Source organism: Dermacentor variabilis, chromosome 1 (genome assembly GCF_050947875.1).
Source record: "Dermacentor variabilis isolate Ectoservices chromosome 1, ASM5094787v1, whole genome shotgun sequence".
NCBI classification, from domain to species: Eukaryota; Metazoa; Arthropoda; class Arachnida; order Ixodida; family Ixodidae; genus Dermacentor; species Dermacentor variabilis.
In genome coordinates, this window is record NC_134568.1 from 142,592,919 (window position 1) to 142,603,066 (window position 10,148).

General features: G+C 44.2%; 1 protein-coding gene across 5 annotated transcripts in view; it reads left to right on the plus strand.

Moving 5' to 3' along the window:
• LOC142585676 (uncharacterized) overlaps window positions 1–4,925 on the plus strand; it is a 126,642-nt gene extending 121,717 nt beyond the window's left edge. For all 5 annotated transcript variants that reach the window (XM_075696617.1, XM_075696633.1, XM_075696626.1 and 2 more), the window contains one exon: window positions 4,651–4,925. In XM_075696617.1, coding sequence (XP_075552732.1) covers window positions 4,651–4,723 — 73 coding nt within the window. In that variant the 3' untranslated portion in view covers window positions 4,724–4,925. The remainder of the gene's footprint in view (window positions 1–4,650) is intronic.
• Window positions 4,926–10,148: the final 5,223 nt, after the last annotated feature.

Here is a 10,148-nt window from a genome sequence, read left to right on the forward strand (position 1 = left end):
TTTGACGCTCATTGCAATGGACGACCCTGACAACAACACATTGATTCGCGATGCTGGGCTCGACTTCAGCGGTTTAAGCAGTGATGAACGTGACCTGCTGCTGAGGGCTCGTGCTGCCGGCGTCGTTGCATATTATATACTGCGACGGCAACTGTATGTCGTGGCTGTACATATTCGCACATTTGTAGCTTTTCCTTCCTGAAAATAAAATGCCGCACTCACTGCCTCATCTTCGACCTGCAGTTGTTCTTGCGCTTCGGAGAATGCAGGCAAAACCGACGGAACAGCGCAACGGGAACACATTGCTTTGAAAGGCACTCCACACGACTTCAGTAAGTCGGCGTTGCACTCGTAATCCTCTGGACGAAAGTGCAAGTGAGCACACTATGCGATTTTTCGGCTCTTTGCCAATGCGCTGTGGCAGAGGTACGGCACTTAACCACTTCGAACGGAGAGGTTCACTCGTTGGCACACAGCGCGCGTGGTGTAGAGTCTAGCGAAAGCGAAACATTTCGACCACCTATACTACTGAAGGGTAATGTCAAAATGTTATTTTTTTTTAGAATCGAACAGAAGTAGACAAGTAGCATTTTTAATGAAATTATCTTTTTAATACGAGTAGTTGAGTACTAGTGACATAAATTATGATGAGGAGTGCCTTCGTCATCAAGCCAGTACCGGAATGTCGCTGGGGGGTCTCAAATCGTGTCATGCATATTCCTCAATTTTTTGATTACTAAAGCCCTGTTTGCAATTACATTGACGCCTTAGACGTTCTAGAGCATTGCTTTATCACTTTAACTTGACTTAAAGGGACACTAAAGATTACTATTAAGTAAGTAATGTTTGAAAAACTAAGTGGAAAAAATGCCCATTTGAACAAGATTTATTTGCAAATTGAGCTGTAAATTCAAAAATATTGCATCAATTTTATTTGTTCTAGTTCATTGCACACATATCTATGTGAGGAATGAGTGTGCTAAATTTCACTTCAAAATGTTTATTCTGAAAAAAGTTATCAAAGTTTGCATAACATCAGGTGTAGGAAAATCTTGTTTTCATAAATATAAATAAATGTTTCGAACTATGTGAAAGATGTCAAAAACAGATAGAGGCCTAAAATGCACCAGCTTCATAGCTAGGGCCCCCATAAAGTGCGCTAGTCTCTCGTTCTGCTCATCGATAACATAAAACGAAAGAAAGTATTTTGAATAATATTTATATAAAAGAAATAGTACTGATTTTCGGAACCAATGCAATGTGGTTTTGGTTTCGCAATACTGAGGGTATGGGTTGGAAAACTTGCTTTAACTCCCAAAGTAATCGTGATAGGAAGGTAATTTGTTTTGCAACATGTTTCTGAGTGTTTGGGTATACATAAAATTTAACAAACAAAAACAACCCTTGTGCAAGAAAATTGAATGGGGCTTCCCACCTCAAGCAAGTTACAAGTCCTGCTGCCTAAAGAACTATCATTGATATTTTTAGATGACCCATAACAATGTGCCATCTACAGCAGAACACACAGCAAAAGTTCGATTTTCTCAAATTTTTCCTTCCTGGTGTTTTGTTGCATGACAAGGCACTTTTTTCCAATTATCTGTACCTTTGAGAGTGCCAATGTCAGATAATAAAATGGCAGTGAACAAAGCTAAAAGTTCTGTATACTTTAGACCTGCCCTACATTGATTGTTCAGCGATAATTTCAGCAACAAATACAGCAAAATAAAATTTCTTACAGATGGCACACATCAAAGTGCTATTTCCCCAAAGTACCCACAAAATATTTCTGTGTTCATGAATTTAAGACTTACAATAAATGAGACATGGTGTACAAGAAATGATTTTTTTTTTAATTTTAATGACACTGAGATAGTTTTCTGCCATACGTTTTCTGGGAATACACTTACCTAAGTGTAGTAGTTATCTGCAACTTTTTAAATATAAATTGCAGGTGGTTAACTTCATGGCTTGTGCATTTGGCTTGAAAATAAATGCACGCAAAAACTCCACTTGAGTAGTCCAAGTATGCATAAGCATTGTGCCACTTGCTCATCTCCACACAGCCCACTGTCATCAAACTTGATCGGACCACTATAAACACTTATCAACCCTTATCGCACTCAATCCAATCCTTAGCCTTATCAGACATGATCCCACCCTTATCAACTATTATCGTCCTTATCAACCTTATTGCACTCAATTCAACCCTTATCAGTTATCAACCTTATCAGAATTGCTCCAATCATTATAAGCTCTTACCACTCTTCAGCACTTTATCTATCTGCGTTGAACCATTATCAACTGTGATGAGATCCATATAACCCCTCATCACTCCTTATCGACCTTGTCAACTCACTGACTGCTTATCTGTCAGCTTTGCACAACACGAAGTACACGAGTTCTCAGAGATCAGTGGCAATTACGGCAGTGAAGGAACGGCCTAACGAAAGGAACATCCTGCGACCACCAAAACGCATCAAGGATGTGACATGTTTGGCATTAAATTTTTGCAAAATCAGAATTTTCCTAATGTCTACAGTGCTCAAAGTTGGGCCTACATGTGGTCCTAAGATGGCTGTTATTGCACCATCGCCAAATCTTTCAAGAAAGCTTTCATAGAAACCGCTTTTCCTTAGAAATTTGTTTTGTACTGCGAGTACAACACATTCTAATGGTTCTGATATATTCACCTTCTGCAAGTGTGGGTGTTTAGTAAGGCACTCAGCTTCTGAGCGTGGGGCCATAGGTTCGAAACTCACCGCTGCCAATGTTTTTCCTTTCGAATTTTTATTTTATACATTAATTTCTTTATAGCAATTCGTCTTATGTGATGGACAGATGGGATTCCTCGTTGGGTAGGCATAGAAATGCTTCTGCATTTAATAACCCTTTTGGACTATTATTAAAAATACTGAGCAATATTTCACCTGGGATTGGCAAGGGGGGTTCTTAACTGTTATAGCTATGATCACTGGTTGCTAACTTTTTGAAGAAGCCCTTTTGTGCAATTTCATCTATTCTTGCTTGACGAGTAGTCCGTTTACAGTCGCTGTATTATTATTCAGATTTTATAACATGATTACTCACTCACCCCAAAGAGCTCGACCATAATGGTGTTCGAAATTTTGGATTACCTGCAAGGTTTCACTCGATCTCGTCGGACGTCATCTGCCCATATGGCATTGCAAGTGATAATGTGGCCACATAATTTTAAATGCATTTGTCCACAGAAGCTTCAGAGTTTAAAAACAAAACTCCAGTCTTTTGTGGTCTTGGTGCCCATTATTTTGATGGGAGATGACATTTGTTCGACGCAGTCATTGTACCCTAAACATCGCCAAGGCAGAATCTGCTCCTATTGCAGTCACTTGGATCACCATTGGGGTTAGGTGTGTGCGTGCTGACCAGCGAAGGCCAATTTCAGGATCGAAATAACTAAAAATTGGGCCTACAGAAATGCATAGGCACCTGCCAGCACCTTTGGTTGGGATCAAATTAACCAAAAGATTGAATTAACTGGAGTCCAAGTAACATTAGTCTACTGTACTTAGTGCTTACCTGAAAATTTGTCCCGAAGATTTGTTTCTTCTGGACTGCATAAAGTTTTGGACGTTGTGAAAAAATTGTGCTTAAAAAAAAAGAAGAGAAAGGTTGCTGTCGTGGAGAAGTAAGGGAACATTGAAAAAGAATTTGCTAGACAGCCTGCAATTCTTCTGATGCAGCAACTCAAAACTTTATCAAGCTGTCGGCTACTTGTCAACACACCAAACCATTGGTGCCTGCACTATACCGCTGCTGCCTCCACACTACACTCGCTCAAGGCTATTGACTCCAGCACTCTTCTGCACTGGCTTATGCCCGAAATGAAATCCCATCAGCTGTGCATGTTGTTTATGGTATATGGAGAGAGGATTCTTTGGTACATGCTGCACCATCTAAACATGGCTGTATTAAGCAGATGCACATGCCAGGTCAAGTAGTTTCTTGCGTCAGACTGCGAATTATAACAATCCAGTTGATTTTTCATTCTACTCACACAGTAAGAGGCAAAGATGAAATTGGTTGTTACGAAATAGGACCTCTGTTGCCACTCGGCTTACGAGCATCTCATGAGCATGCCCATGGAGCACTGCAAGCCTTTAATTTGTAATCTCCTGTAACCTTTGTCACTGGATACCAGTGTAAATTTTTTTTTTTTTTTTGCAGTAGTCCTGATGCTTGGGCTAGTTGGTATATAGGTAGTTAATGTAGATTCTATGGCATGAAAACTACAACACACGAAGACGCATGAAATACACACCACAAACAACACCACTGGTGCTTGCAGTAGGCCTTTTATGTGTCTTCATGTTTTCACACCATAGCATCTAGATCTTTTGTTATTGTTTGGACACGTACAGGAAAAAACATTGTTATTGTTTTGTTATTGTTGGACACATACAGCAAAAACCATAGGCTTGCTGTGCTTCGCCAGCACACTCACGAAACTTATTCATTACGCAATGGCAAGTGTGTCAGGAAAAAAAAGAAATGGGTTGTGTGAAAGCATCAGACTATGTCCAACTGCTGCATGAGTACTTTGCAATTTAACAACACTAGTCAAGCTGAATAGCTGTCAACAGTTTTCTCTCTTGTTTTGTATTGCAGGTATGTTAAGGAAAACAGCATCCAAGGCGTGGACCCATTTCAGTTCTATTTCGAAGGGGAACATTATGAATAATCTGCAGAAAGTGCTGTATGAAACAGATTTATTACCAGTTGTAGCCATGCAGCAGAAAGTGGCTGCACGGATTTATGCATAATTTGCAAACAAGTGTTGTATGAAACAGGTTTATTTCCATTTTTAGCCAACTGACTCCACAGAAGCATCATTATATTGCCAACATATTCTTTGTTTTCGCATTAAACTGTGGTGCAAATAAGGTGCTTGCTCGAGTCTTTCTTGAAACTGTATTATAGAAGAATGCTAACATTTGCACATGGGTATTTAACAAGCTTACAGATCTAATGCTAAATTCCAACGGAAGATCGCGAGTACTCGGCTGGATCATGAACAGGGAGCGCATATCATTCCGACTGAGGTTGCTCTCATGAAATCTGCGAATGGAATGAGTGCTGCCATGGGGGCACTTAGTACAGGGAAATCAAGTGAAAAGGCGTTAGACTAGAGGTGGATAGGGTAGGTCTCATCGCCATCACCACCATCATCTTGATCATCCCAGCATTCCATGCGTTTGGTTTTCTTCAGTGTCTGAAGAATGATCACTGGACTTCGGGACTTAGTCTGAGTCGGAGCTGCCACTATCCAGGAGCAGGAACAAAAACGCACGGCGCGACATAGCATCCATGTTTTCCCTGTTGTCCATAGCTGCCGCGACCAGAAACATGCGACCGCGACACAAACAGAGGCGGGCGAAGGAAATACGTCACACGAACTTCCGGTCAAATCTGCCAATTTCTGCGGAGCAAATATTTTTGCTCCACAGAGCGATCTGGAATTGGTGACTGGTCCCAATCTGCCATTGGAACACACAACTCACATTCTCATTCTGCCATTAAAATAGAATTGCTCCATACAGAGGAGGAAAAAAAAACTTGATCTGGATCTATCACTGGAATTCAACATAACCCAAATGGTCTTTGAAGAATCCTACTACTATAGGGAGCCCAAATTTGGAATGTCACTCATGACACTGGCATTGGTTCATGCTGTAGGAGTTGTCGGACGATCTCGCCTCTGCCACCATTTGTAAGAGTTGAGGGTCGTAGCGAGGAACTTGGGAGGAACTAGGTGAACAGGGTTTATTTACAGTATTTACATTTGAACATGAGATACATTTACACCGTCTAGCGTGACTCCCAAATGGAGCCCGCAAAACGAAGCATACAGCAAACGAGCACACAGCTCACGAGTACATTGACGAGCACAGAGCATGACAACGAGCATGCACTAGCAGCCGACAACCAGCCGTTTTTTAAACACTTCGTGTTCCCTAGATCCCTAGGTGAGGCAAAACGTTCGACGTCATTGTAAACAAGCCGCCTCTCTGCGGCACGGTTTACACACACACATACGCACTTTCACTGCACTCGGAGCTCACCTTCGCAATGCAGCCGTCGTGTTGTCTACTGTCCTGCGTCCCCGTAGCCAGGTGGTCACGCCCCACCCCAGCCGGCGCCTCTAAATTCCAGAGCGGACCTCGCACAGTGGCCTCCGCCGCTGTCCATTGTCTGGCGTCTTCAAAGGCCCGTGAAATGGCACCGCAAGGCATCTCTTTCCAGGAAATCCCCTGCTTCAGTCGAACCGCGAAGGCATTTGCGATTTCACTAACAATAGCTGATCGCGTTTAGTCATGCGGCGCCGAGGGGTTGTTGACATGGCACCTCGCCGCCCCTACGAAACGAGTCACCGCGACAGGTGTTGAAGGCTTCCGTGGTATCTTCGGGGAAGCTCGCCACGCTCGCAGCTGCAGCTGGCTCCGAAAACTTGCATGTTGCCACCTCGGCAGGCCATTCCTAACAATTCATAGCAGGCAAATGCAACCCTCTTCCTTTACCACAGGTGATAATGATGCTTGCATAATACCAAACATGTCGCTCATAGAGGCCTTTTCACAATCTATGCTGAATTCAACCCCATCAGCCTAGGAGAATGGTGGACAATACTATATATTTGCCAGTGACTGCCATAAGAACCTGATGAACACCAAGTTCTGTAAATTACCAACCAAATTTTAGACTTCCCGAGTAGTTGCACAAACATAAAAGGAAGAAGTGGATAACTGCTACCTGTACAAATGAGAACTTTCGCAAGCATTTCACTACTACAGCAGACAAGTGAAAACTCTAACCACTTTTTCCTGCCATCAAGTGTTACATACAAAGAAACAATTTTATTCTAATTTCATTCTGGCATATGTGTTTTGCAACACAGTTTACTGGCATTGTCAGTGGTAAAGGGGACGTTAGTACCCGCCTGAAAGTAGTTCAAAGCTATAACGGGAAACTCGTACAATGCGCCGCTACACACGACACCTGGTGCTGCCTTCTGGTGAGGACTGCAGGAGATGGGAGAAAATCGGTGCACTTGCGGTGCATGTTCGCATATTGTTTTTAGACATATTCTTGCGTAGGTGTTCTGTGATCTTACATTTTCTGAGCAGGGTGTACAATGGTTGTTCGCCTGCACGGCATTGTGCCGTTGTCGGCTGCACTAACCAGTGAACGAGGAAGCTGCTCATGCAAGAGCCCTAGCAGCGATCTACGTTTACGGAGATGCAAGACGTGGTGCAAGACATGGTGAGATACGGTACGTGGTGCATTCGACTGTGCACACAAGGTTCCAGTGGCGCGTGAGAAACAACAGTGGCTTTAAAGAGGCCATAATATGGTCGTCCAACAGGTCTAAGTTTATATTTGTGACTAAGAGTAGAGGGCCCAAAACAGACAAAGAAAGGGGGGAGGCTATCGGCACACATTTTAACCTGAAATTTCAATTTGAAATCGACCTCACACTGAGGGGCCATCTATGTGTCAACTGGTTTGAAACACTTGGAGGCCACGTTAGTGTACTAGTACACTGTAACCACATCTGCATGCTCTGGCATGCAACGGCATAGCAACAATGCCACCGTTAAATTGTACCCATAGTTTCTTTACTTGCGCAATAAAAAACGGCACACCATAGAGATATGCTGAGATGCACAGACAATAAAAGCACGCACATCTAGCCACCATAACACACATGCAAAGGCAAAACGATGCATGGCGGCTATGACATATTTCCAGCTCCTGCAATCACGTCCGTTGTTTGCATCGCCTTCAAGACTGAATTCTGTTTCTTGGGGTGGCCATTCATTTCGTCATTGCTCAGTGCCGGCAGACTCGGTTCAACTGCAACAATAAGAAAATTCAAATACAATTTTTCTACTACACCGAATGCATTCAAGTTGCCAGCTGCCAGCTTGCTGTGGGACAATACTGTCATGTTGAGAGTCGGGCATGAAATAGATGGTAGCTGGCCCATGCTGTCGTCCAACTTAATTACGCTGAGAACGATGAAGGGAGAGACTTAATCTCATCGGGAACAAGGAATATAGGATTTATTTGCAATATCTACTTGAGAACGTTACAGGTCATAAGTCTAACATGACTGAAAGAGGAATGCACACTCAGCAGCTGCACAACAGCTGCTTATAAACACTGTCCTCCCTAGATCCCTAGGTGAGGGAAAAACTGCTGTTCAACCTGCTACCAATTCGGAGTGTTCAGTTATCGTAGCCGAGCCGCCTTTGAGGGGGAGGGTTTATACATACTTCTGCACAAGTTTCGCTGACCACGCCAAGGTGAGCAGGTTCTCACAGACACGTGTCTTGCCCCGAGCAGGTGCCTCTTCATCCCAGTGTTGACTCTGCAGACAATGGCCACCGCATCTGTCCATGACTTCTGAGCTGCGTGAGGAGGCAGCGCAAAATATCTTGCAGAGGCTCCCCTGCTTCAAACAGCTCGTGGCGGCCACAGCGAATCCACGAACAATACTTGGTTTGCCGACCACGTTTAGTCATAGCAGCGCCGAGGGGTGTTGATGCAGCACACAGTCGTCCCTACAAAACGAGTCACCGCGGCAGGTGGGGAAGGCTTCCATGGTCGCTTCTGGGAAGCTCGCAGCTGCAGCCGGCTGGGAAAATTTTGTATGCTGATACCCTTGCAGGCCATTCGTAACAGCTCCTCCATGGCCCGGAAAATCTCTACTGGCCAGCCAGTGCTGATAACTGCTGGGCAGGAAGAGAATGGCTGGAGGCAAGGGGGGATGCCTTGGCTTGCAGCGACCAGCTGTGAAATGATGACACCGCCCCAAAACATCCAACAAGGACAGGCAACTGCAAAATGAACCCCACAACACAGCTCTGCGCAGAGATGACGTATCTTGGATCTCGCTTTAGACCTGCTAGGCTTCAAAGAAAACAGAAGTGCAGAAACGAAAAAATGCTGCATTTCGCTACTACAATTTGGAAGAAATTTCGTGCTGACAAATTGGGCAATCATGGAGGGAGTCCTGCTAAATGAGAGGGGATCTTCTTGGCTTATCAAAATTAATAACCTCAGAATTTAGGTGGGGTCCCTCAACGCAGAATTCAAATTAGCCTGCTCAAACCATCCGCATTGCTATGCAACTTTCCCTTCTTATATCTAACAGAGAAGTTGTACTCTTGCAGAGTGAGGCTCCATCAGAGCAAGCGGCCATTTTTGTGTGACATTTGACTGAGCCACGTCGGAGGACATTCGTCGGTCTCGAAGATTAACCTCGCTCCATACAAGTAACACGACAACTTCTGGGCTGCCCAAACTAAACAAGCACATTCCTTCACTGAAGCGCTGTAGGCTTGCTCTCTTACAGTTAGTTTACGGCTAGCATAGAGGATAGTTTGTTCCTCATTATCGTCGCCGACCTCACTAAGTACCACGCCCATACCTCTGTCGCTTGCGTTGCACTGAACTATGAATTCCTTTGCGTAGTCTGGCCCGCGAATCACAGGACGAGAAACCAATAGCATATTCAAATTTTGGAAAGCTTTCTCTTTGTCCTTATCCCAGTGCACGCTATTCCGTGCTCCCTTTCTGAGGGCGTCCGTTAAAGGACTTGCCATTTGCAAGTAATTCGGAATGTACCATTGATAGCACCCCACAAGTCCCAAAAATGAACCAATGTCTGTTTTCGTGTGCGGCTGTGAAAATTCTCCAATCGTAGCTATTTTCAGCTCGGCCGGCCATCTCGTGTCCTGGCCAACAACATGGCCCAGATAAGTAACCTGTGAACAGCCAAATCTACACTTTTCCGCTTTCATCGTTAAGCCAGCTTCCCTCAACCATGAGAACACCTGTTTGAAGTGCGATACGTGCTGTTCCCAGCTGTACGAAAAAATTCATCATCATCATCAGCCTGGTTACGCCCACTGCAGGGCAAAGGCCTCTCCCAAACTTCTCCAACAACCCTGGTCATGTACTAATTGTGGCCATGCCGTCCCTGCAAACTTCTTAATCTCATCCGCCCACCTAACTTTCTGCCGCCCCCTGCTACGCTTCCCTTCCCTTGGAATCCAGTCCGTAACCCTTGATGACCATCGGTTATCTCCCGTCCTCATTAC